Genomic DNA, 27,511 nt, shown 5'->3' on the forward strand with positions numbered 1-27,511 from the left:
CTGGGACACACCACTGAGTTCAGTTCATCCCAGCTGCAGCCCAAGGAAAGCCCAGAGCATCCTCATTTCTCCAGGGAGCTGCAGCACTGGCACAGCTGGAAACAAAAGCATCACTTGTCCTTTTCACCTACTAGCCCCCAAGCAGCCCAGGGCTGGGGAAGCAGCACAAGCAAGCCCCAAGACTCTGTGGCACAGGCCCAGGGCACAGCCCAGGCTCTTGCAGCACCAGTCCCAAACAGCAGCGCAGGCAGCCTTCTCCATTCTACATACTTTATTAGATTCAGAGCTGGACAAATCACAAAGTGTACAAAATGGAGACCACACTACCAGAAGCAGGATTGTGGGTTGCAGCAGCATTCCTATGGCCCAGAAGCATTTGGTAGAGTGTGGAGAGGGCAGGCTGGGTCAGGGTGCTCTTACTGCCAACTGCATTTGAGATTCCCCAAGGACAGACCCTGCTCACATCCTGACAGAGCTCAGCTGGCCCACACTCCCTGGGACAGCAGGGCCACGTCTCCAATTTGTTTGGAAAGGACAGACTGGCTCCAGCCAGCAGTGGGTAGGGGTAAATGCTCCAAGGACCTGAAATGCTGTGCCACCCACATACACACCAGCAAGAGCCTAAACCCTCATCATCCTTTTTGGTCACAAACCTTCCCACGGCAGGACTCTATACTGACAACTTTGCAAGAAATAAGGTGGTGAGATCTGGTGAGCCCACCATCTTCCTGTGGTGGGGGCCCAACCAACTCACCACCCCAGACATCTCAGACTGGCCAGCAACATCTACCACAACAGCAATAGCTAGTACAGAAGCCAGGGTAACTTCAACTCAGATTTGTCCAGTCTATGTTTAGGTCTATTCTACGAGTACATATGCACAAGAACTTCAAAAATACTAGGATATGATGCAAGTAGTGAGACACCAACAGAAGAGGAGTTTAATGGTGGACGTTCCCTAGAAAGATCACGAGAGGATGGGAGTTAGACTAGCCCTTGCCCACCCTGGGACGGGGAGCAGGAGGCTGACTGCACCCTGCACACGACTGGGCTCTGAACTTCATCTGCAGCGTGGGTGGTGACTGAACACAGGCAGGCGAGTCCACTCCCGGGGTGAGCCACAGGGTCTTTCAATCTGCGTCGAGGGGCCAGGCAGACATCTCTGAATGGAGCTGAAGACCGAGGAGAGGCAGAGCATGGCTTGGAGAAGAGGGAGCCCGCCAGCCTGCTGGGGCTAGCATCTGGTCTCATAGATCCCACTCCTGCCGATGTACCTCACCCATTTTATCACATCGTGGTCACTGTAGTTCAGCTTTGGCTCAAAGACTTTCAGGTAGCGCACCTTCAGCCCAGAGGGTGCAAATGGGACCTATTGAGAGAGGGAAAGGCAACAGAGAGCATTGGAATGGGGGTAAGGTGCTCTCCGTACACAAACGCCAGAGGACCCCTGGGCAATGCATCTAGAAATGGACATCAAGAGCCACTGCTCCCTTCCCTGCTCCCTGCATGCATGGTGCCACACTCCTGTGGCTCTAAGGGCAATTTGCTTCCATCAGCTTCACCATCTGGCTGACCTCACCTGTCAGCTTGTCACAGCGGATGCTCAAACCTGAGTAACTCCCAAGAGGGACTGACAAAGCTTCTCCAAGGCTGGGTGCATGCTGAAGGGCAGACAGGTACTCACCTCAAAGTTCATGGAGATGGGAGGCCGAGCCCACTTCTTCTTGTCGTTGGTGGGCAGCAGTTCAATCTCCGCACTGATCTGGGATTCCTTCATTCCAGCCATACGTTTTATCCTATTGGAGAAAGCTCAGAGGTGAGCAGGTGCCAGAGTTTATGTTTCCCATCACTACACAATCTCAGGGCACTAAACAGACCCTGCAGGCCCGCCCCAGCACGCTCACTTACTTCCAGACAATGGCATTCTCACTGGCCTTGTACTTCGCCTTCCCTTTCATGCAGATGACTTGCACTCCACTGGTATTGAGGGGCGTTGGGATCCGCACCTGCAAGGCACAGTCTGTAAGTGAGGGCAAGGAGACTGCAGCCTGGGCACTCTGGGCAGTCTCACACAGTCTGTCCTGCACCCCTTAGGCCTTCTCTCTCCCAGCTCAAGGCCCAGAGGACATCAGCTATCACAAGGCATCCTAGGCTAGCTCTCCAGTGTCTTGCTTTGAAGCACAGGTTCAGTTCCATAATACACAAAGTCAGTAAGGAACAGGGCAGAGATCACTGCGCTGCAGGACTCCTGGCTAATGTTGGGAAGATGAACTCAGGAAGGATGCCAGGCATTGCAGCAGGCTCTAGACAGCCCAGCCTTGCAGCAGTAAGCCTTCTCAGATGGGGACTAAGCTGTAAAGCCATCCCCAGCCTGTCTTACACAGCTCACAGCCTGCTGCCTGTCTGACATACCATCAGATCATGCAGACAGAAGAACATGATATTTTCACAGTGGCTGAGGAATTAAGTGAACAATTGCTGCAGGGATGGAATGAGGCCCCTGCCAAGGCAGCTGTGCAAATGAAAACAGCTTCCACCTCCCTACTCTACAGCACCTCCTTCCCACAAAACATCAGCACCACACATCTAAGAGATATATCAGTTCACTTTTTAAGCCCTGTTCAAGCTTGAAGACTCATCTGTGAGGACTCTACCACAGTGGACATAAACTAGAGGCATGACTTCCAGGCACAAGATACCACAGTTGTTTGGGGTTTTTTTTGGTTTGTTTTTTTTTTTTTTTCTCTTTTTTTTCTCTTACCTCTATCTTCTGGGCCAGCAAGGAAGGTTTGAAATTTGATTTGATCACCACCTTCACTTCCAGCTTGGTCCGGCCCACCTCCCGCACCAGTGGGATCACACGGAAGGGAAGGATAATGTCCTTCGTGGTCCGGTATCTGCAGGGATGGAAGCTACAGTGAGCTCTGAGGAGGAGTTAACTCCCTTACGCCTCAAACTGTATCACCCTCCTAAAGAGATAGCCTCTGAATATGCCAAACAGCTTAAAAATATCAGCCAGAAAGGGAGACATGCCAGAAGGAAATAGCAGTTAAGATCTGTGCTGCTGCAGGGCAGCAATGGTTTCTTGTGTCTCAAGTTTTATATCTGGTTCCTGCCAACAGCTTTGTTCAAGGACACCAGTGTTAAACACTAAAAACAACAGATACAAGAAGCTCAAAAGCAAGAAAACCCAATCCAACACTATGGTTGTGGCAAAGGAAACTAAACACAGCTGGGCTTCCACATTTGTACCAGATGGATTTGTGGGACACCCTACAGATTCCACTCAGAAAAGGGGGTGGTAAGTGTGTATTTCTTAAGTGCTCAAGGGCTGCAAGTCTGCCTGGGAGCAGCAACACTACTGTAGCAGCAAGCAGATGCCAACACCAGCCTGTTCACCCTCCACCCACGGTACCTCATGAGCTCAAATTCTCCATCTGGTGGAATGAAGCTGATGCTCCTCTCGGAATCAAACTTGCTGAGCCTCACACACTGGTGGAAAGTGCAGTCATCAATGGCAATTGACTGTTTGCCGCTAGAAACACAAAACATGGTTAGAGAAGCACAAGCTGCAGCTCTCGTATCTTGGTGCAGTCAAAATCTGTCCAGGCAGAAACTACTCTACAGAGCATGTTGCCATTGCAGGTGTCCAGGAAATGGGGAGGCAGGGAGAGATTTAGGGGACAGCAGCCTCTTGGCTCAGACTTTCCTTGTTTCACCACCACAAAAATCATATTTCAGGAAGCTTGTTTGAAAGAATTTTCTCCCTCCTCTCCCCAAAGAGGAGAGAACTTAGAAGAGCATCCTTCTGTCACAGCCAGCAACACAATGCTTGGGTCTGCCTGCCAGCAGCACTCAGTACTGCAAAGGCAACTCTACCAGCCCAAGTCTTCCCACAGCACAGTCCAAAGGAGAGAAAACACTTTTCTGTCCACAAAGCTATCCCACTGCCACACAGCCAGGAAATGCCAGGTTCAGAGTCTTCCTGTTCAGAAATCTCTTCACCACTCTTCATTTCCACACTGCCAGCTGGTGGTTTGATTCTGAACCAAATCACCAAAACCATGATATTGTGACATACAAGTCTGTATCTCTCCTAAAAATCTGAAGAGCTACCACCTGTCCATGTATATGCACCAGCCAAACCTTCCAGCACTGAACTTGTGTCAGGTACTAATTCCTGAAAATACAGGTCCTAGGCCAGCCAAAACACCTCAGCTACTGAGAGGAGGCAGGAGCAATAGAAGAGGCAGCAGTGTAGAGCAGGTGCAGCAGTGTATCACTATGGTATCTAGGCTGCCTCAATTGCTGGAAGCAACAGGACAACCATGCCAATATGCTAACATAGTGTGAGAACTACAGCAGGTTTAGCTCTCCTAGGAACCACCACTACCCACACAAAGGGGAAGCAGACTGACCCCAGGCTGACTGGCTGTCTAGTTACACAACCACCAGTGGTCTGGTTTGTGCTTCAAAAGGAGGAGTTAGTCTTTCCTAATCTGCTGCCCAGATGACAACCAATCTTAGTCAAGTGATGTCTATTTCTTTGCAAAACAGCTGAGAAAGCCCTCTACCTAGGATTGCTCCAGGTCTCAGGCAGCATTACTCAGGGTTGGCCTTGCCACAAGCTAGATCCCAAAAAGCAAATGATAGCAACTGTCCTTTTGGTCACCTCATAACTGAATGCTTCTGGAGAGTAATGTCTCCAAGCTGAAGATGCCCACTGGATAATCACAGAACCACCTACCAAGATTCCTCGTTCATCTTACTTCTGTAACTCAAAAAACTAGCATATTTACTGGCAAAGGCAGTTGGCACAGGAGCTTTGGGACAGTGCACTGACTCTTCAAGACCTGTGCAGTTGATATTTTCACTAGAGTAAATCCTCACTGGGTCCATCAGCCATCTCAGGCTCATCCATTTTACCAGCTCAATTCAGGTACAGGAAAGATGGCTTAAAGGTGACAGTGAAGCAATAGCTCTTGGCTTGGTTCTGAGAGAAAAGGCAAAGAGCAGCTCAGCTCCATTTACAGGAACCATCACGGAAAGTGTCTGAGATCCAAGTTACATGCACAAGTCACACAAAGCAAGAGACAGAGGGAGAGCAGAGTGCACACAAAGCTGAAGCAGATTATCTACCTTCCCAATTCACTGGGGGTCAGCAAAAAAAAAAAAAAAAAAAAAAAAGACAACCAAGAGAAATACAGATGAGTTGCAAATGGTTAGTGAGACGAAAGTGGCAGTCCCATTGCTTTATCTCTTGACCCCAAGCAGGAAAGCTGGAGAAGGCATTAAAAGCTGTTTTTAGTTATAATGTGGGTACTGACTGAGGTGCAGCTGGGAGGGAGGGTAGCTGGGCTCTCAGAAAGGATGTGCCTCCTACTCACACAACCACTGATCCAGGAGTGGCTTCCCCAGTCTTTGCTCTACTTTGTGGGAACAGTCCAGGTAAAGCAGGCAGAGTGATTCTTTCACTATTTCTTGGGAGCACTGCTACTGCTTTCATGATTAAAAACTGCACTGAGCAAAACTGCTAAAGATACAGATTCTAGGAAAATCCATCTTGGGGAAGTGTTTCCAGGTGCAAGAACTCTACACTTAAAACTATGTTTGAATCTTAATACTCAAAGAGCTGTAGAGAAGCCCTCTGTATTGAGGCCTTCAGGATGGTAGCTTGCATGACAACTGATCTATCCAAAGTTAGCAGTACCATCTGAAGGGGAGGAAAAACCTAGCTTTTAGTCTGTCAGATCAGAAAAGCTATTAAGGGCTGCCCTTTCCTAAGTCCTTGGTGGCAAGTGGTCACCAGGTCCCAACCTCTTACCTTTTCCCCGTTTCATCCGCAGTCCCTTTGCCCTGTTTTTCAATGACAATCTTGTCATTCATGCCAAACTTGCACTCTGGCATTCCACTCAGATAACTCTTCATCACCACTCTGCCAGAAACATGGGCACTCAAAACCTGACCTGGTTAGAGAAGATCACAGTTCAGAACACTTACAAGAGTCACCACTCACAAACCCTAAGCAGGAGGAGATGCCAGCTCAACACCACCGACTTACCCTGTGGGGACATTAAGAGATTCACACTCTCCAGCACATCAAGAAAGAGTTCATTGCGACGGTACTTGATTCCTTCACGTCTCCATCCAATCTGTCCAGTCACCTGGCTGGTGATCTGGGACTGCTCTTCCTTGGTCTGAAGAGAAGAAATGACATCTTAGACATAATTAAATTTGTCTAATTAAATTCAAAGACTATGAAACCTTGCTCTGAATCTAAGAGCAAACTCTTGCCATTTACTACACGTAAAAGTTTTTGTCACTTAGATATGGGTGCTGTGACACCTCACATGATTTGATCATTCCCTCCTCAGAACACCAAATTCTATGCCCAACCAAGAACTGGCCATAGCAACAGCAGGGAACATTGTTCTGTTTTGCCAGCAATTCCATTAGGCTGCCTCTTAGTGCAGGGAGGCATGGGCTCCACCAATGGCACTCAGATCTTATCTCAGACTGTCACATCAATCCATATTAAGCAGAGAAGCTTAACATGGATTGATGTAGCAGTTCACACCCTTATCCAACATGAAACCCCAGGGCCACAGGAGAGCTAATCCCCAAGGCCTGTTTCTTAATAACTGCAGTCATAAAAGTTACATACCAACACAAACCCAAAATGCATCTAACAGGCACCCAGGCTCTAAGCCTCCAAAAAGTACCAAGGGCTGTGCTGAGAGGCACAGAGAGATTTCCTACCTGATGCTAGAGGTGGGGTCCAGTCACACGCAGAAAGTCAAGAAGTAGGTGTATAGTAGCAAGTGCAGTGTAGACAGGGTTAACAGGCAAGCAGGTCAATAGCAAGAGAAGGGAGGAAGGGAGAAAGAGGCAGATTAGGCTTAAGGCTACCCAAGGACAGGAGAAAGCAGGTCAGCTCTTTGTTAATTAGGGAGCTAATTAGCACAAACAAGATGAGGGGTTTTGACCTTTAGCTCCCTGCAGGAAACCCAGCACTCCAAGCAGTGACATGAATTTTCAGACTTGGCCCATTACTGACAATCCAAATGCAAGGTGGAGCAGAGGGAAAGACAGGCAAAATACCACTCCCAATAATGTTTCTGTGCAGGACAGACTCATGCTGCTGTTCCTAATGCAAATCTGGATGTCTACCATGTCACAGATGTCCAGACTATGAGAAATAACAGGCACTTTGGGTCCTGTATAAAGTTGTATCCTTGTTAATTCTGCTCTTCCACACAACAAGGGCTCAAGACACAGCAGCCCTGCAGTAGGCCCACAGGGTGGCAGTACATGATCTCAGCTTCACAAGTGCCCTTGCCACAGACATGGTCAGTTCCTGAGCAAGCACAGGCACTGTCTCATCATCTAAGAGACAGAGTTTTATATTCCCCTAAGAACTGCCTAGATAAGTGCTCAATATAGTACACAAAGTACCTCTCTTGTCTGTCCCACAAAAAAAAAAAAGTGCTGCCTTGTTCAATGCTTTGTTCAGGCTTTAGAAGAATACACAGATTTAATACCCAGTACTCTGTCTTCCAAAGGGACACTGATCATGTGATGACATTCTCATCTCCTGCAACAGCACCAGCACCCTGACCTGACACATAACTCTGTAAAGTAACTGGATGGATCTGGAAGCAGCTACTGAAGTTGAAACCACCCAGCAGCATGAGTATTCCCTAAGGGAGACACTGAGGACACCTCAGTCTGGAATTTCTCAGGAGCGGGTGCTTCTCAGAGCTGGACAAATCAGCTAAAATGGCCCAAGAACACCCACCTTGTGCTGAGCTGTCAGCATGCTGACTAGGTTAAAGACAGCCAGCTACCAGCAGGCTTCCTGGGATCTTCCAGCTGGTGGTGGCCCTTTGCCCACTTTAAAAAGTAACATCAGCATTTTAGCACTAAAGAGTATCTATGGTTTGGGGAAACACTGTAACTAAGAGTTGACCACCCACATGCCCAGAAATCACTTGGAAGGGAAGAACATTACAGTGTACATCTAGTTAGCACAGTCTGGACAAATACAGATTGCATCTTAAGGCTCTAAGTCAATGAGGAGCTGAAGGCTAGAAGGATCAGAGTAGAGAGCTGACAAGGAAACATGGTAGGTAGTGTTTCAACTGGTGCCCTCCCCATCCTGTGCCTGCAATGGATTAATTCTAATTTTTGAACTGGCCTGTGCAAAATTCCAATACTGAGCAGCAGAACTGCTTACTTGTGTAAAGCTGAAAGCAAACTCCTCTTTGTAAGGAAAGGACTAAACCTGCTGTTGAATTAAGCACGACGCTTTGACAGTGGTTTGCACACAAACAGGCACATAAGTTTGTTAGAACTAACAAAAGCAAAAAAAGAGCAAGGGAAGGAAGTGAGGGGTGTGGTTAGTTTTGAGTTTTCCTAGGAACAGGAGCTGATTCAGCTATCTTCAGTGCTGACTGCCCAAACTGTCAGACTGCACAAGGCCAGAGATTTACACTAGGACTCGTGATGGGGACTGAGACCGGATGCATTCACATCTGGCCATGTTGCAAAACAGTTTGCTGTTCTAGCGGGAAGTATGTTGCTCAGGGGCAGCTTCTCTCTCTCACCTCCTCTTGAAATGCAGTTAGTCTTGTTACTAGATTAAAAGTTTAAAAAGGAATTCTCAGGAAATCAGTGCTGATGAACTGATTCGAAACAGAGCCTCCAGAGACTGACCTCTGCTAACCTAAACAAGAACAGTCATGGGGCTCTTGTTTAGCCCTTTGCTTCTGTTTGTAACAGGGGCTGAAGCTTTACTCTGCCACAGACAGCCTGTGGCAGACTGCTGTGGACTCACAGCTTTTTTTTCCTGACTCTGCTGTGCTGGGGAGAGGACTAACTTTAAGGCTAAGTCCTTATTATTGACTTGCACAGCTGTGTCAAATGGACAAGGTGGCCAAGATTCCTTGGGGACATGAGAAACAGACTAAGAGTTTCCTTTGAACTGAGAGGTTAAGCATGAGCTCATGAGACAGGAAGCCTAGCTTTGAGGGCTGTACTTGGAGTAGAATTAGAACTAGTTTAAACACATTCCCCAAACCAGTCCAACTAACTTTCTTTTTCCCAACAAATCCTTTATCTCCTAACTCCATGTAAACTTTGTTGCAAGGGTTAACACTGCCAAAAGCACAGCAGAGATTCTCATCTCCAACCTAAGAAAGCTCAGACTGTACTGGCGCTGACCTGCAAGGATGTTACAGGCAGAGACAGAGCAACATGAGCTTCCTGACTTCACAGCAAGATTCACAAGGCTGAAGAATACTTCATTATAAGGCAGGCATGAAATCCTGACAGCTCTGGTGCAGAACAGACTTGCTCAGTGAGATTCACATGCAAAAAAGCTACTTCTGGTTCAGCAGGTAGATTTGTTTATCCCCTCTGAAGCTGACACAGAGCAGAGCCTGAAGCCAGCAACCATATTTACATGCATGGGACTGACATTATCCTAGCTCTGGGCTCTTCCTCCTGCATCTTATTGTGTGCCAGGGAACATGAGGTAGCATAGGGCAGGGACACCTAGAACAAGGTGCCACTGAGATACATCTCTGCCAGAGTGTTCTCAACCTATCCAGGCACCTTCCTTCCATACGAGTCAAATGGTTAGATGGTAATGAGGACCATACTCTCCTGAGCAGGTTTAGCAAAAATTAACCAGCAGAACAGCTGTACCCCAAATTCCTCTGATTACCTGACTCTTGATGCCTTGCTGAGTGATGAAAGTCTTCAGGGCCCCTGTTTCAGAGTTCTGAGGATAGCCAAAGTCCAGGATTTCTACAGAAGGGTAAAAGGTTAGTTCAGAGCCGCAAGGTATAAACACATCAACTAGGCTAACTGCTGCTATAAGGAGAGAGGCAATTAGTGCACAGATACTGCTTACACATGGAATTTCTGAGTAAGTTGCTGCAGCATTCCTCACCAAGAGAAAAGAACCATTCTTGCTACACTGAGCTCCCAGAGCAATACTTTGGAAGTCAGGGGTGATGGAAAGCTGTGTAAACGATGAATTTGCCCGTTTTTAAACACAACCAGACCTCAGGACTAAATATCAACTAACCTAGCCATCTGCACAGGGCACACTGAGGAGTTTTTCCAAAAACATCAAAGGGACAATAGAGAGTTTTTACAACACCACAGCAATTTTATCTTTGCAGCTTTTTTTAAAGTTTTGTTCTTATGAAGTTGTAATAAAACCTAAAACAACAGCTGAGTAGTGGCACTGCAGGATGAGTGTAGGAGGGAAACAGATGTTAACTACACACTGGGAACAGTGCACACCTACTCCCCTCAAAGAGGAAGGGAACAACCCACAAGAGATTTAGAGGGGAAAGAAGACCTCTAACATGATACTGAGCAACACCACAGTGACAGGTTTGATCTCACTGTGCCTGCAAGTGACTGAGGCAGCAGTGACTGACCAAAGCAGAGAACAGGCAGTGTCTTGGTCTGCCCTGAGGAACAGGGAAAACATCAGTCACTGTGATCCTTGGCTAAGAATCCCAGGACACACACATATGGTGCATTGTCTGGAAAACAAATTGAAACTTAACTAACACAAAGTCCTCATGGTATGTGAAACAGGGGCAGCTCAAGGGCAACCTCCACAAGCAGCCTGATATCACAAGCAGCTGAAGGGACACTATTATTAACCTGAGGTGAAATTTGGAGCTGTATCTGTGGGGGAGGTAGGGCTGGGACAGAGCACATTGTGTTTTATTGACTTTCTTCTGTTCAGAATTGAGCCCAAAAGGCAACTTACTAGGGGCAATCAACTTAAGCCTGGGGTGGCCGCTTCCATACACTGCTAGAGCCACGTGGGCACCAGCTGGCCTTAGAGGTGTTACTGACAGTCCTCTTGATATACCTGGGGGTAAGGAAAGCCTGACATCTACACAGGATTCCCTCAGAAGCTGAGCTCCAGTACCAGCTGTCTCAGTCTCAGTTGTACAAGTGCACAGCTCCCAACATTTCAGGGAAGGGAATCTGCACAAAGCTATGGACTTGGACATTCACATTTGCAGTATAGGTGGCATCAGAAAGCGGAACAAGTAATTTTGAACTCTGCCACACATTAAAAATACTTCAAGGATTATTACTTCATCATACTAAGCTAAAGATTTCAGAATGACCAAGTGCAATAGACCACAGTATATAAGGGAAACATCTCACCATCCAGCAGCTCATAGATCAGCACAAAGTTGTTCTTTATGTTCTCCTCACTGATCTTCCCGAAGTAGGCAGTCATCACGTCACACATCTTGTAAAGAAACTCGAATACCATGGCAGCATTGACATTCTGCTTGGTGACAGCAGCCAGCCAGATGTTGGAGCGCTTGACATGGAAGAAACTGGTGCGGGCGATGTTGGTGACGGGCGAGCGCACCTGCTGCCGCGCGTGGATGACGTTGACGCGGAAGGCGTCCACGGCATTGCGCCTGCGAAAGCACCGCCAAAGACAAGTCAGCACAGCAAACGTGACACCAGCTGGCTGCACAGCTCTGCCTCTGCCACTACGGTCACACACTGAACTACACACACCAAGCTCACCTAGGGAGGGTGCCTGGGGATGTCTCTAAGATGGCAAGTGAAGGCTCTGAGCAGAGTTGGACACTAAATTCTGCACAAGTTCAAGGAGAGAGAGTGCTACTGGTATCTAGGGAACTTTAGACTGCAGTGTAACTGTAGTCAGAAGGAGAAGCAAACCTCCATCTGGAGTGAAATGGTAAAGAAGCCTTCCCTTCAATTAATTTTGACATCACTCCCAATTGATTGTCACAGCTGGAAACAAACACATTAGCAACGTATGGCTCAGAGAGCCCAGTTTTGACCAAACACCTAATTATTGTCTGTTCTGCATGCCCAGGCCTTCACACTCTTGCCCCAAAGCAAGCTGTAGTCTCCCAAGATACAGATCAATGGCAGTTGCTCCCAGACATACAAGCAAGGAAAAAACAGCAAAATTTGCCTGGACCACCCAAGAGATGTCAGTGCCCAGGTACACTCCAGAAGGGAGCTTTAGTTCTCAGATCCAGCTCACCTCCATAGCCCACACGCCTTGGAGGCCAGGCTCAGGATCACCCTTTGCTTTCCAATTACATATCACCTCAAGACTGCTCTGCTTCAGGACAGGTGTCTTGCATCCAGACTCAGTCCCCACAGTGCAATATGGCAGCAGTACTGCATAGCTCAGGACCATTTACAGTCAAGGGTTCTTCCCTTGTGCTGAAAAACCGCTGTGCAAGCTGCCCATAGGTACTGCCTTCTTTGATCCAAACTATCTGTACAACTAGCAACAGAGGAAAAACACCCTCCTTGTTACACAAGGAGTCCAAGTGACATTCTGGATGCCAGCTCTTGCACAATGGTCTCCTTATCCTGTAACTACAAGTCAGAATAAACTTCCCAAATTAAGTCCACCAATCCTGAGAATACAGGAAGGAAGCCCAAGTGCTTTATATGACAAGACCAAAACTTAAAGCAACAGTCTACACACAAAGCCAAGACTCATTTAGTCGTGCTTTATTATTCATACTCTCAGACACTCTGTAGAACAGGGGGTTTGACTGCAGCATCAAGGCCATGGCACTGATTAGGCAGAAACACGTTTGAGAGCAGACAGTAATATCATCCTTGCAAGCAAGGATACAGGCATACAAATGCTTGTAGGCACTGAGAGTTGTCAACAATCCAACACACAGTTCCAAGTTAGAAAACAAAGGATATTCCAAGGAACATACGCTACCACAGCAGGTGTTTGCTCCTTGAAGGTCTGAGGACATATGCAGAAGTTTTACCAGTGAACACACTCCCCCATAAGCAACATTCTGGCTTTTGAATACTTCTCAGGTTTTACTGCTCCAGAAAGTTTGCAAGTTGGAGTTAAATTAATATTTCATTTCTACTTTAGTTTTTCCATAAGAAAGTAATTTAATCTACTATAAGATAATAACTAAAAGCCCAAATCCTCCCCTCCAGTAAGCCTTGCAAGGAAAGTTCAGCTTGTTCTGGAGCATCAGCCCTCCCAGCCTCAAGTTCTAACCCGCTAAAAGTAGCACCAGAACCAGTCACCAGACTGGTGCACACTAAGGAGAAGCCTCAGGTCAGGGAGGCTTTGCTAGCACACCAGGTGCCCACTGTGCAGTGCCAGTCGTGGCCTACCACGCGTCTCTTACCTATTGCTACAGCAGCCAATGAGATGGGATGGACAGAAATGGCGCCAGCGGAGAAAGGAGGAGTGACAGCAACAAGAGAAAGGGTTAGAAACACACACACAAGGCACAATGAATCCAAAGAGATAAGAAGAGACCAAACAGCACCCCCTCCCCCTGCTCCTTGGCACAAAAGGCCAAGGTGGTATTGGATGGACAGTAACAAGCTACAGCAGCAATGAAGCCCTCACAAGGTACAACACTGACATGCCATGGTCAGGCTGTCAGCATGGACAGATCTGTGTTTGGCTGAACTTTAGGGATAACTGGGCATTTAGTCCAGGTGAACTGCACCTGTACCACAACAGTAATACCCAGTCTGCTCTGCTAATATAGGTAGCAGGCCCTGGTGTGGAAAAACCCCAAAGCCTCAATCAGAGGCATCACCTGGGGACTGCAGAGTATCAAGTATCTTCTTCCCAGTCTGCCTCAGGACAGGGCTACAAGCCTGGGTAGGAATTTCTGTGACAGTACTTCTCATTTGAAGGTGTTTGGGTCGATGCTTTCTGGTTTGGTCCAGCCAACAGGAAATACAGCAAGTTTGATAGAGCTGGAGCACATCTGGAGAGATAGGGCACATCCTGCAGATTCAGACACTGCTCTATCCAGCTTGCACTTTTTCCATAAGGATCAAGAGCCACGAAGCTGACGTGATGTATTAGAAGCTCAGAAACCAAACACCTATTACATTTAAAGTGCATGCAGTTTGTCATGTAAGCTGCTCAGTTTCAAACAGCCAAAGTTTTATTACACAGCTGCATTCTTAAATGCAGGTAGGTTCCTCAACGACTAAGTCACTGAAGAACGAGGCACTTGAAAATTACGGCAGAACCCTCCATGGTATCCTGAATTATATGCACGGTGTTTTGCCTTTTTTTTTTTAATAAGGCTGCTTATACATGCAGCTAGCTGCTGTATGGACAGACGCGCTACATGCACCAAAGCCATTCTAAGTTGCAAGCAAAGAAAGTTCAAGTTTTGTGGTACTTCTGCCTTTAATAAAGTCCTAAGAAGGATATCCTCATTGTTCATCGCTTTGGTCATTACATCTGAGCTATGTGCTTTTTAAGGCACTTAAACTGTGCAAGGAGAGGTGTTCCCATAACCACAGATGACCTTTAATATCTCCCAGCTCAGAAACTGAGGTTTCAGAATGCCAAAGGCAATGGCCAAGACTAAGGAGTCCTATGGGTCAATCACTCATGAAGACAGGGAGCAGTTATGCTCTTTTCCTATTCAACTATCTCCCAACAAAGAGTGGGTTCAGTCCTCAGCACTTCAGAACTACTGCTTAGGATCTAAGAGCTGTATAGTATGCTAGAAGTCTATCACTCAGCTGTTTGGTTAGAGACAGAATTCCTATGAAGTTGAGTACAAGCTACAGTATCATAGCTGTTCCTTTCCTGACCTCCCACCGAGGGTTAGGATATTAAAATTTTTAAATAAATCTGGCATTAATGCTAACGTTCAGACTAGGAAATGGAAAGACTCTCAGTTTATTGATTACACCACAAGATGAGACATAGCCATTTTATAAAAACTTTTTCTGTAAGGCTACATGTTTTAAAAAATCCAAACCAGCACTGAAGGCCTGTTTGAGAAGAAATCCAGCACCTTGGGAGCAAGTTCAGTTAACAGCCAATGCCAGCTCCACCTAAGTCACAAGACTGACACTTTCACAAGAACTGAACAGATGATTTCACTGAAAGGAGCACCAACTCCTCAAGTACTAGAGAAAACACTGGAATATTTTGGCACTCTGCCAAATGAAAAAGTTAAGATAGGATCAGGCAGGAAATCCCATTTTCTAGCTTTGTTTGGCCAGCCAGCAGGAAGTACTTTATCACGTACTGAACGTAAGGCACTCACTCTGTAAGAGAAATGAGCCAAGATAAAAAGCAATAGAAGATTATATTAAAAATACCTACTTTGCTCCCCAGTTTGCATCTCCACAGCCATAATGCCATTTAAATCAAAAGGCCTTCTTGAATAAACATCAGTTTGAGAACAATCTTGTGTTTCAAGTTTGCAAACAACAAAATATTTTTGCCAGAAACCACAGTGAAAGTGTCCCTAGCCCCCATCTGAAATATTCTCCAAAGTAACCTATAATCCAGACTGGCTTGGCTCAGTCACTGTGATGCCAGCTTTACAAAGTCAGTCCTGTCATATGAGTTGCTCTGAAGAGCTTCAGTTAACAAGTACTGAAGACTGATAAGAGTTTGTACAGTAGAAAAGAGGCAAAGCATCACAGCCACTGGCTTTCTGCTTGAGAAATACAATGCTTCCTTGGCTCAGCTATTTATGGAAGTCCTGGAATAACTCAGTCAACCTTAGAACAGCTACTTCACCTTAGCTGACCTAGAACAATCCAAGAGACTTAAAAGCTCATTAGGTGAAGCCTCATTACAGACACTGTTTTGACTACTCCCTCAATGAAACAGTGCAAGCCTTGACTAGCCACTAGTTCTACCCCAACTTTTAACCTCCACTAGACAATCCATAACCAGAAGGGACATACTCTTCAGATCAGAGCAGTCTGAAGGCAGACTGGCTTGAATTTTTTGTAATTTATGGCAATAAGTTATTTCGCAGCACATTCTACCACTAGTCATTGTGGAGACCTGGTACAAACTACTTTTTCCTGAAGGCTCTCTCTCACTGAACTTTGAATTAGCACTTACCACAGCTCTGCCTCTGTTAGCTCTGTCTTAACTCTGCCAACTTAATTATTAACTTCCACCTGATGCCTGACACTAATGAAAACCCACTAGAAATAGTACTGTTGTGCACAAAACCCTTAAATTTAAGGTTTTCAGCCCAAGCAGCACCATCACTTATGGTTCCCTACAGCACTATCCACTGCCTACAAGACACTGTATTTTTAGTAAGATGCCTTCTGGAAACTAGCAGCCTAAGGGTTGCACAGATCCAGTCTAAGTGAGCATCATAACACTTCAGAGAAGTGCAACAAGACACCTACAATCTACTGAAGTTTTTCAAGGCTTCCCACAACTTTAGTTACTCAATGAATGTAAGCTTTTCACACTAGGCTGCCATACAAAGCTGGGGGACAGAAAGCCAGCTGTAGCAGAGCCGTAAGACTGCTTGCAGATAAAACTTTCCAAGACCACAGTCTCCTGCATGCCTGTACTTGATGTTAAACATCAGTGCCTGAAACTAATTCAGAACCCTGGCTATAGTGTGTGGCCAAAAGTTCTCACACTACTGCTCCTGTAAAGTTTTAGCAATTACAGTGAGGTAGGCTCCCACAGTGGCAGTCCATGCTGCTGAAGCATTTGGAATAATGGCCAGATCCCCACCATCTAAAATACAGTCCCAGGTTTGGCTGCAGGCCATCCTTCACTGTAGGTGACCAGGGCTTAAATTTCTTTATTCTGAGGTAAGCCTAGAGCAGCAAGTTGAGTTGCAGTCTCACATGCATGCACAGCTAATGCAGAACAAAGCAGCTCTGGGTTGTTTACTGCACCAAAATGAGACAAAAAAATGCAAAAACCAGGGATGCAACAGAAGCACTTACCCGATGTCATCCCGGTAGACACGAGAGATTAAAACCTCTCCTTTGTGATTATAGATGAACAAGCCTCCGATCATGATGGAACTTTAGTCTTCACTTCCCATGTTGCTTAATACCTGAAGCAAAAAAGAGCATATTTAAGTAGGCTGTACAAAAACTATTTGTAGCCAGGACTAAAGCTTAAAGTTGGCACTGAAATAGCAGCTGCCTTACTTCTCATTCCAAAAATCAGCACGGACAGATTAAGCCTCAAGGACAAGCATCCAAAACATACCTCTTGAAAGTGAGGAAAAAACACAGGCCTGGAAATACAAGAAAATCAAAGACCCCTTACTTCTACTACAAAGTGTCTATCTCCCTAAAGACTGAGATACAAATCACACACAATTCCTAAGTCTTTTTACATGCAGTTCACACAAATGTCTGACATGTCACCAAGCCTACCACCACATGACAGAGGGTTCCTAGCAGCAAGTACATCTACACTTATTACCACTTTTACATAGTTTTTACACATTATCAAAGAGCCTTTGATAACACCTAGCAGCCATATCCAGTCACACTTCAGAATTCAAACTGAGAGCCATTTGGCTACAAGGTACCACTGGAGTGGTCACAATCATGACCCATCTGAACAGGGAGACAGTCCCTTAGAAGTTCCCCTCCTAAACCGCTACTTTTTCTTCAAAGGAAGATTGCTTAGGAGAAAGCTACAAAGCTCTCTCCAAAGACATATATTATTGATAGGGTAGACATTGATAGAGAAGACTTTTTAAAATATACAGCTACTTCACCAGATCCCATTCCATCCACTGCTCCTGCATAGGAGCACTCCTATTCACTTAGGTCAAAGTCATAATACCCACAAGCAGCAACTGTTTGGTTGCCTTAGTCCCAAGAAGAGAACTGCAACCCTGACAGGGCAGGCCTTGGGGTGATCACACAGGGACTCCTTAGCTTGGGCACTGCAGGGCATTAGATAACAACCATCTCCACACTGCTCTTTGGGTGGGTTAACCTACACCCACTAGTATGGGCTGAGTAAAACGGATAGGGAGAGGCCAGCCCAGAGACAGATGCTGACTGTGAACTGATATGTGTCTGCTCAGGAACGCTGCAATGACAAAGTTGAAGTGACCCAGCCTTGGATCACTCCAAAGGTCAGGAAAAAAAGAGAATACAAAAACAATGCACACATCACAGGGACTAAAGGACTTCTGGATTATTGAAAGTAATGTATTCTCTAGAAGTTACACCCAATGAACTACAGTAGCTGCCCATCTGAAGGAAGTACTGCAGATGTGAGTTATGTGCTAAACCAAGGTTTACAGTGCAGCCACTACTTTTAATTTCAGCAAGACAAAAAGAAACTTTGAATTTCCTAAGCCTTTACACCAACATTTTTAGCTACATCTAGTGAGTCCTCAAAGAATAACACTACTCATACCTCTCTGCTACAGGTCTTCAGCTTCCAGATGGGTGCTTCTGCTTATTAATAGGAAAAAAAAGAGCCCAAAAGTCAGTTACGTCAAAATAGAAAGAAACAAGCAGTTTTCCCAAAGCTCAGTAGTGAGCTTTCTGGCTTTTATTCCCCCATTCTGCTGGTCAAGTGTCTCTGGCTACTAATGGGCTATCTTCTGCCACTTTTCAGTGGCTTCTTGTGGCACTGTCACCAACATATTTTCATGTGAGACTCCAATCAGCACAGAACAGCTTTCCAAATATGTATTTCTTCCATTCCCAACCATAACACTTTATAACTCTGGGATACAATTATTTAATTTATTTCTAAGTCTCTGTAACCAAATCTATTAAGACATAGGCAGCTCCAAGATTCCCATGTAGTTAAGAGTGGGAAAAGCCTTTTGTGGCTGCTCACTGCTTTGTGACCAAGGCTACAAACTGTAGGGACAGCAACATCAGCATCCCCACAGCAGAAGGAAATCCCACTGGTCAACCAAGTAACCCAAACGTCTCGAACTGAAGGAAGTGGCTGTACCACAGACTCACAACTACTTACATAAAGCACACACGCCCTAACAGGCATTACAAGACCACTGTAGCTGACCAGGGGAGGTAACGTGCAGGGCTGAAATCCAAAACAGGGAGAATTGAACACAGCTGCCCAACAAGACAGGCAGAAGCCGAAACATTTGCAAGGTCATTCACACAGGTCAAACAATGAAAAAATGAGAAACATTATGACAGTGAAAGCAACTTGTTGTCCACTTCAGAAAATTCTTTCCTATTTACTAGTTTTTTCACTCCAGATAAGAAACAAGCACATGTTTTCAGAATTCTACAGTGCTGGCTCCCACATTCAGATAGGGACTATTGCAATCAAAGATGAAGAGTTCCTGCATTCTTTTTAAGACCCTCATTGTATAGAGCAGCTTCCTGGAAGCTTATGCAACTGGTCAAAGCTGGATCATAAGAATCCTACAAACCCTTTCCAGAAGAATCCTAGAAAGCACATCCTAGTCTTAAAAAAAAAATAATCTCCCTCTGGGTTTTAATGCTGCTTAAGTTATTTGTTTCACTATTTTTAGTATAAAGGAAATGTCTGCTTTGATAAGCAACAGGATCAGACATGCAGCATAAACAAGACAAAGCCCTCTGCCAGCATGACAAGCCAATCAATTTTGAAAAAGCCTTGATTTGAATATTTACTGCATTACTATAAAACATGCAGAAGATTGCTGATCAAGCTTTGCACTGGAAATTAAAAGCCTTCTCTTAGGAAGATCTACAACCTTTAAATGCCTGAAATAATGATGCCATGCTTTCTCATGCTAGTTTAGAAAATATTCTGTAACAGCTTTGCTGAAGTTACAGGCAAAAAAATCAGCATTTTTTAATTGTATCACAGTACCAGGCAGCAGAGTGAACTGCTTCCTCATCTTACATGTTTGTAGTAAAAGCATGTTTGATGGAGTAGATAGATTATGATTCAAAGGCTTTTAATCCTCCAAAATTCTTCATCAATGCAATGAAATGCTAGTCTTCTTCCTTATACAAAATATCCCAGGAGATGAGTTCAAGCTTCAGACCCTCCAGGTAAAGTTAGCTCCTGGTTCCTCCTTCATTGGCACATTTAAGAGCTGCATTAATTCATATTGCAGAGCTACAGGTGAAGCCAGAATTGCCTTTGCTACTTCATCCACACACCTCCTGTATGCACCCTTGTACATTTGGGTTGTTGGATATGTTGTGTATCTTGGATTTAGGGTGCCATTTTGTAGTCCCACCTGCACCTCTTGGTCTGCTTTGACCTATTTTGCCCTTACTACTCTGAATACCCTCATATCTACACACATCCCACTGCCACGATTACTCACCAGGAGTGCTCTTACTGCAAATTCTTGTATGGTACAAAAGAGGAGCATGCACAGATCTGCCACCAACCAGATACAATGGCAAAACAACTCAATAATGAACTTGCTCTAAGTCAGAAAAGGGCTGCTCTGTGCTACGTGAGGCCTGGTTAACATCTGAGCTTGTACTTTTCCCTACTACTACAGATTTGGCCACAGGATCAGGACCATTCTGATGGTTTGTTTTAAAAGGGCAGCCAACCATACTGAGACATGCACAAGCAGTACTTCACATGTAGCAGAAGAATGCCTCCATATGAGCTAAGATTCACCTCAAGTTTGAAAGAACTCACAATCCTACAGCTCTAAAAATTAAACCTGAATTCACATTTAAGTTAATGATTTGTGTCAGACAACTGGTAAAGTGTTTCCAGGTACCAACAAAGTCACATGGGCTAAAAACGGTGACTATAAGGAAAGTTTTAGATGACCTACCCAACTGCACCAGCTACCAATCAGTTCTTTGCAGCAGCTGAAGGCCACAAGCAGTACAAACCTCCAGCTGCACTCCCATCTAATGGCATGAGAGAACAAGGAGGTCTCAACTACACAAGGTATTTAACACAACTACAAGCAGATCTCCCTTGGTCTGCTCAACTTCTGCAGTTCAGCATCTTGAAGAGTTCCAGGCATCACAAGCATAGACAGCACAACAGCATCAACACAACTTCCAGCAAGTTCAGTTTGGTGCAGGGCTCTCTGTCAGCCTTCACCAAGCTTGCCCCGATGGGAGTTCAGGAAACATGGACAACATTCCAGTCTTTTGTTCACATCTTGCACTACATCCCTCCAAGGCACAAGATCAGAGTGACTACACTCCCTCTCCACACAGCATTACTTCCATCAGCTAATGGAAGCATGTCCACACAGCTGGAAACTCAAGAGGTGGAGTAAGTAGCCCAGAGATCTATGAACAGAGCAGAAAGCTGTACAAAGGGCAGAATGCAAAGAAAGTTGCTTAAAGCTCAGCAAGAAGAATGGCTCTTCAAGATGACAATGCCTCTCCTTGAAGTGGCTGCAGTGAAAATAAGCCTGCTTTGTTTTGATTCTCCTTTGTGTTTCAAGTTTCACAGATACTCCTTTCAACTATTTCAAGGTTACATTCTAACTAGGATGAGGATTTTAGTGGTACAGTTCAGACACAGCACAATCTTCCATATATTTTAAAATAATTAATAGTTTTCTTTGCAGATCGGCTGTGGAAATTAAAGATCCTAGTGGTTAAGAACTGCAGGGAAGAGGGTTGAAATTAATTTGAGACTGACATTCAGTGTGACTCATGGCTGCTGGAATCAGAAGGCCTCAGAATAAAAACTCCAGCACAGGAGATGGGTTCATCTGCTCCCTGTGCATTAGCAAGGAGCAATGACTCAGAAAGCATTGCTCAATCAGCTTTCAATGACTCATTCTACTCTCTCCAGTCAGCCTTTCCTAGGGAGCTTGCTCTGCACAGCTTCTGAGCTTCCTCAGCCTAATATCTCACTGTCAGACACAGCTTAAGAGCAAAGCCCACCATTTCTTCAACTGTTCATCACGAAGTGCCTGGAAACCAAGATGACTCTAGCTGAAACCTTTGGGTTAATGATCCATCAGCTGCATTTTCAGAGCTTTGCAACTTCACTCCGTCTGTTTCACTAGCTTGAACATATGGCAACCTGCTCCACACTGGTAGCTACAGCCCTGTTTTCTACTTACAGTGTGGATGGATTTATTCTAGTTAAGGTACAGGGATAATCCACATGTCTGCTGAATTCACACCAGTTGGTGATTAATCACCTTAATTTAGGAAGAACAGCCCTCTCCCAATACACTCTGCATTCTTCAAGCGGCTACTAGGGTAGATGTAACATCTGAATGCAGCTCCTACAAATACCTAAGGCCAGCAGGCTTCCTACCCTCCTGCCAAGTGCTCACATTCCTATATACTTCCATTTCAACCCAGAAACAAAAAAGGAGCACCAAGAACATCACAGACAGACCACACACTTATACACATGCTTATAAACCCACCAGCAGTTAAGACTACATGGAAATGACTTTTCAGAATGCCTTTTTACTCAAGTGAAGATGAGAGCATTAAAATACACCTTTAGAGCAATTGTGGCAAAGCCACAGCATTAAGACACCAATTGCAAAAAAAAAAAAAAAAAAAAAAAGGTACATGTATAAAAACAAAGCCTGGGATAAAGATTTTAATGCATTTCAGTAGTTACATAACAGAAAAGCAGCAGGATTAGCTGGGCCTACAATGACTGATACAATAACATGCACTTTCCTAAGAATCACACATACTTGCCTCAAATCCTGTCTCAGTGCTCCCACTGGGCAGAGGATGTGCAATAAGCACCTCTCTCTCAACCAACCAGGAGATGCTGGAAGCCCCAGAAGTCAGTCTGCAGCAGGTAAGCTGCAGATCATAACCAAGAGAGTCCAGAGGAAGATAAAGACACATAAAGCACAGTATCTGAAAAACTGCTTTTGTCCACTGATTCTATCATAGAGGGAAAATGCTCTGTTTATTAGGTCTGATCTAAAACCAGGTGGCTCTCCCAAAGTCAGACTTCATCCTTTCAGTGTGCCACCCACTTGGAATGCATGGGTGGAGTCAGGAGCACAAGCTCAGGCAGCAGGATCCTGCTGCTGGAGTGTCAGTTTCACATATTGTGGGATGCAACAAGTGGCTGCACTGGGAGCTACCTGGTGAGATGAGGCACTAAACCTGCATTTATCAAGTGGAGATGCAGCAGCTCCCTCCTGCAGCATGTGAGAGCCCAGCCTTCCTCTTCCATTTCCTCTTCATCAATTCTGACTTACACTAGCTGCAGAAAAATGAACAACACGCAGCATGGAGCTTTCTTAGACTAAACAAGGCTCACATAAGGAATCAACTAACCAGCACAGTTTGTTCCCTCTGCAGCTGTTTAGCTGCAGCAACTCTTTCAGAACCAGCACAGCACACAATACCAACGCTGTAGTTTCTGTTCAGTGCATCCTTCCATGTTCTCTGTAATTGAGAAGCCAAAGCATGACACCAGCAGTAAGACACAACTGCAGTATCAGCCATTTGTTCATCAGCCTGTGAAAGACCAAGCTGAATTGTAGCCTAAATCCCAGATACACAGATATTCAAATGAGTGATTTTCTCCAATACCTTTGTCCCATACCTGAGGTCTTTCACATGACACCAAACAGACCATTAACCATTCCCTGCACCAGCAAACAGTGGTAGCTTCAACCTATACCATAAACCTTGAAACAGTTCTCTGGTTTTTTTAACTGTATTTGCACAAGTAAAAACAAACAAACAAGCTGATCTGCTCAAATTTGTTGCTTAGGAAAAACAGTGAATTTTTAGTCATTTCCTTCAGTGGTAAAAGGAACATGGCTACAGTAATTCCAGTTTCACATGCAAGGCAAGAAGTACTTGTTCTAGCTCCAAAATAATTAGGAACTGTATGAAAGAAATGTGTCACTAGCAATGTGATGCACCTACAGCTTAATTGTACCAGGCACCATAAATTTTGGGTGTATATTGGTATTTCTGCCTCAGGAAAGTACAAATACAGTTCTTTGTATACTTCCATGCCAGCTTCTCTATGTCCAGTGTAGGCCAAAGTTGAAGAACTCTTGAGCCAGGTCTGTTTGCTCTCATGGCATCTACTCAGCAAATCCTCTGTGTCCCCTCTTCAGAGGTGCAGTGGTGACACAGCAGCTCAAGAACAACTGCTCAGGAGCAATGTGACTGCAGCAGTTCTTAGGCTGCCTGTAACAACATAACTGCAGTTTCACGTTATCACCCCAGCTGTGCCAGGATTTGATGAGCACCAGTAGTGTCACCAGTGAGCACATCTGTCCACCCATTTTAACAGGCAACTCGGGGATCAGCTCTATTTTCCCAAGGCAGCTGTGTGGGTGACACTCTTACCACAGAGAAACCCGTCCAGAACAGAGACTGGCACTACAGGAGGGGAAAATAAGCCTTCAACAAGCCACTGACCAAGGCTGATGAGCAGATGTCAGGACTGCTTGCTGCTAACCTGCAGAGCCCTTTTGGCCACAACCCCACTGTGAGACAGGCCATGAGCTTCATCCTGCACCATCCAGTACAGGGTACAAATAAACACAAGTTGATCAGTAGTGAGCCCAAGACCCAGCTACCTGGACTTTGTCACTCCCATTAAGGGGCTGAGTTTCCTACAGCACAGACACCATTCAGCTTGAATGCAAACAGGAATGCTGATTTCTGTAATCTACAGAGCACATCCAGGAAACAGCAATCACAAGTCAGTTAATAAGCTGGTGTAAAGCAACCAACCCCTTTAGTAGTCTATTAAAAGACAGTTTGGGTTCTGACTTAACAGTAAGTAAGACTTCTGTGCATTAATGAGCTTATCTAACTAAGCAGTTCAAGGTACATGGGCTGCTGAGTTTTCATCCAGGAAGAAACCAGGAGAGGTACTGATGGCAAATCACCAACTGCAGCCATTTCTGCATTCCAGAAATCAGTATGATCTTGGACAAGTGACAGCAGTTGAAGCAGGAGAGGGATTAATCAGGTGGCTCTGGCAAACTGGAATTGTTGAGAACACCCATCCTTTCAGCTAGCACTAGCCATTATCAGCCCAAGACTTAAGGCTCAAAACAATGCCATTACCCCACCAGCTAATCTGAGCACCTAAGCCTTGCTTAGTTGGCTGCATTAGCCACTTTCCAGGAGGCCATGGGCTGCACTTGGTTTGAAACAAGAGTAGCTGCAATCACTTCACCCTGGGGAAGACAGGCTGCATAATTTACTTAAGGGGCATACCCTGAGCTAAAGAGCTCCTGAGATAAACCCATCAGTTTCAGAGAAACTGTTCCTATTTTAAACACAATCCCATAAATCCCCATAACCAGTGGGCAGGAAGAGAAGCACGTTCCCTTACCAGGCTCTCCTCCTACAGCCCATTCTGCGTGCCATACTGCACACAGCCAGTCTGAAGAGTAACAAGAGATAAATACTGACACAGGGAAACACAAGAAGCTCCCTTACTCCAGTAAAACATCATAGGTACAGCATTTAACACATCTCTCAGCAATATTTTGAAACCAACCTGATGTGAACAGCTCCAACACTTTTTTCTACTTCCACCCATTCTACCAAAGCATTTCTAAAGTCAGTTTGAACTACTTGCTTTTCACTCTTGAGCTAGAAACCTGAACAGTGATTTGCTTCCTATGCATCTTCCAACAGAAGAGGTTCGAGGCACAGAGTGGAGTTTGAGTAAGAGCTTGTATTCTGCAGACCACGAATGGTCTAGGTGTCCTGATGTGTCAGCTTTTCTCTCACTACTCCTACTGGAGAGCAGATAACTGCATCTCACATCCTGTGCCTCTGCCTGCAAGCTTTTAGCTGAGCTGCTGACCTCCTGCCAAGATCAAAATAATACATGACTTGCCAGTAACTTTTGACTCAGTAGGTCACTCACTAAAGGAGAGAGCAGACTCTGCCTCGCAAACCAATTATATTTTGGCACCACAAGCCATCCTCCAGTTGGCCTCAGGAACAGCCTTTAAATACTCTAATGGTCTTCAGTACAATAAGCTTAGAAAACCAGTGCAAGACACTGAGCTGCAAAAGACAGTCTTGACATTACCTTTTTTGATGCAGGGATGAGGAAAGAAAAGTTTAACTAGGGTTGCTGGAAGTTACTTTATAAAGCCTGTTTTGTTTGGTGACTGTTGTTGTTCCATCAAAAAAAGGAAAAAAAAAAGGAAAAAAAAAGGAAAAAAAAAGAGATCATATCAAACAATAATGCATGTCCAGTCCCCTGTTTTTCAAAGAACTCAAGATGTAACCCTTCACAGCCTCAAGATTCAATTCTCCAAAAGCCAGGACTGTGCTCTTTTGGGAGGAGGAAGCAGCTGGCTGTGATACCTTCAAAGACACCCCAATGCTCTCCCTGAACATGGCCACTCTGCAGCCCAAAGAACACCAGGTATCTTTGTCACTAGATGTCAGTAACATGGCATTTCCCACAGAAGAGGAGTGATGCCTCCCTTCTGACAGGAAAAATATGGAAGCAGACAGTTTGGCAGCATCTCTTCAGGATTTGAGATTGTCCCTCCAAGCAAAACTCACAGGGACACACAGAGCTTTTACTAGAGGGAAAAAACAGTAGCTACAGCTCTGACAGCATTCAAGTACATGTTGCCCAACCAAACACCACCACGAGCCCATGCAGAGTCAGAAGCCTGAAATACTGAGACTTCCAAGCCACAGAAGCCGTCCAGACTCACCTATCTGGGCAAGTTCCAGGCTCAGATTTTGGCAGCCTGAGGCTAAAACTCGATAGCAGCTTTGCCATACTAAAGCAAGAACAAAACAGATCGTGCACTCACACAGCTTATGGAGAGAAGACTACATCAAAAAGCAAGTCATTTCCCACTGGGGAGAGAAGTCAACTGCACTGGCTGATAAACACGGGCTGTGCTTCCTGCAGTTTTACTGAATCCAAAAACCTATTCTTGGTTAGAATGGATGTGGAAATGCATCCAGAAGAGCCGCTGGATAGGAGCCTGCTTTAAGCCTCAGAAGAAGCAGTTCGGCATCAGCAGCGCTGCGTTCTGCCTCAGCAGGTTTTCCGGAGGAAGCAGAGTGCAAGCCATGACCCAGCTAATTCACATTTGGATCAGCAGTACAGGCAAATAATTTTCGGTGAAGTTCCAGCCCGAACCGACTGAAAAAACCTTTGCTCAGGCTGACCTGACGCATCGGTGCCGGCCTTCCTGTGCCACACACAGCCCGACCGTGTCCCCACCCTGCTCCGGTGCAGCACCGCAGGGCTGCCACACAGCTACCCAGCCAGAGCGCTAATTAACAGCTGCTAATAACCCCCCTGAGCCACAAGCAATGCACGAATCAATGACGGGGTCGCCCAGCACCTCCCCAGAGGAAGCCGAAGAAAAGCCCTCCCGCCGGCCCCGCTCCTCTCCCTCCCTCGCGGCTCCGGGGGCACTCTCGCGTCCCTCCCGAGGGCAGCCGGCGGCACCCCTCACCCTGCAGCCGCCTCCCCGCCGCGGGGCCTGCAGACCCCCACCCCCAACCCGCGCCCCGGGAGCCGTCACCCGCAGCAGCTCGGCCACTGCGCGGGCGCGGCCGCAGGGCGAGCCCGGCCGCAGGAAGCCGCTCGGAGGAGGGACGGCGGCCGCGCAGCCAGGCGGGGAGCGGAGCGCCTCACCTGCCGCCGCCGCCACTGCCGCCGCTCGCCGCCCCGCGCCCAAGATGGCGGCGCCGCCCCCCGCGCCCCCCCGCGCACTGCAGAGACGCCGCGCGCGCGCCCCGCCCGCGCTCCGCCACTGCGCCTGCGCCTCCG

At 46.0% G+C, this 27,511-nt stretch overlaps 1 protein-coding gene across 11 annotated transcripts; it reads right to left on the bottom strand.

Moving 5' to 3' along the window:
• Window positions 1-253: 253 nt before the first annotated feature.
• Window positions 254-27,445, bottom strand: AP2M1 (adaptor related protein complex 2 subunit mu 1). Of its 11 annotated transcripts, none has more exons than XM_064385469.1 (11): window positions 27,377-27,445; window positions 16,786-16,898; window positions 11,206-11,471; window positions 9,728-9,810; window positions 6,062-6,197; window positions 5,825-5,966; window positions 3,416-3,535; window positions 2,762-2,897; window positions 1,909-2,006; window positions 1,685-1,796; window positions 254-1,369 (listed from the first exon to the last, which is right to left on the bottom strand). In XM_064385469.1, the coding sequence occupies exons 2-11, from the start codon at window positions 16,857-16,859 to the stop codon at window positions 1,235-1,237; spliced, it is 1,302 nt and encodes a 433-aa protein (XP_064241539.1). In that variant the 5' UTR covers window positions 16,860-16,898; window positions 27,377-27,445; the 3' UTR covers window positions 254-1,234. The 11 variants fall into 11 exon arrangements, with proteins under 11 accessions (XP_064241539.1, XP_064241540.1, XP_064241545.1 ...); XM_064385470.1 differs by having other exon boundaries at window positions 16,786-16,900; window positions 27,382-27,400; XM_064385475.1 differs by lacking the exon at window positions 27,377-27,445 and adding an exon at window positions 27,264-27,283.
• Between the last annotated feature and the right edge of the window lie 66 nt (window positions 27,446-27,511).

The sequence above is a fragment of the Passer domesticus genome, chromosome 11, assembly GCF_036417665.1.
Source record: "Passer domesticus isolate bPasDom1 chromosome 11, bPasDom1.hap1, whole genome shotgun sequence".
In the NCBI taxonomy this organism is placed as follows: domain Eukaryota; kingdom Metazoa; phylum Chordata; class Aves; order Passeriformes; family Passeridae; genus Passer; species Passer domesticus.

Coding starts and splice junctions, on each gene's coding strand:
- AP2M1 (XM_064385469.1), bottom strand. CDS start 16,859: ATGATCGGAGGCTTGTTCATCTATAATCACAAAGGAGAGGTTTTAATC. Junction 2,898..3,415: donor GGAGAATTTGAGCTCATGAG/GTACCGTGGGTG, acceptor CCATCCCTGCAG/ATACCGGACCACGAAGGACA. Junction 2,007..2,761: donor TGCTGGCCCAGAAGATAGAG/GTAAGAGAAAAA, acceptor TGTGCCTTGCAG/GTGCGGATCCCAACGCCCCT.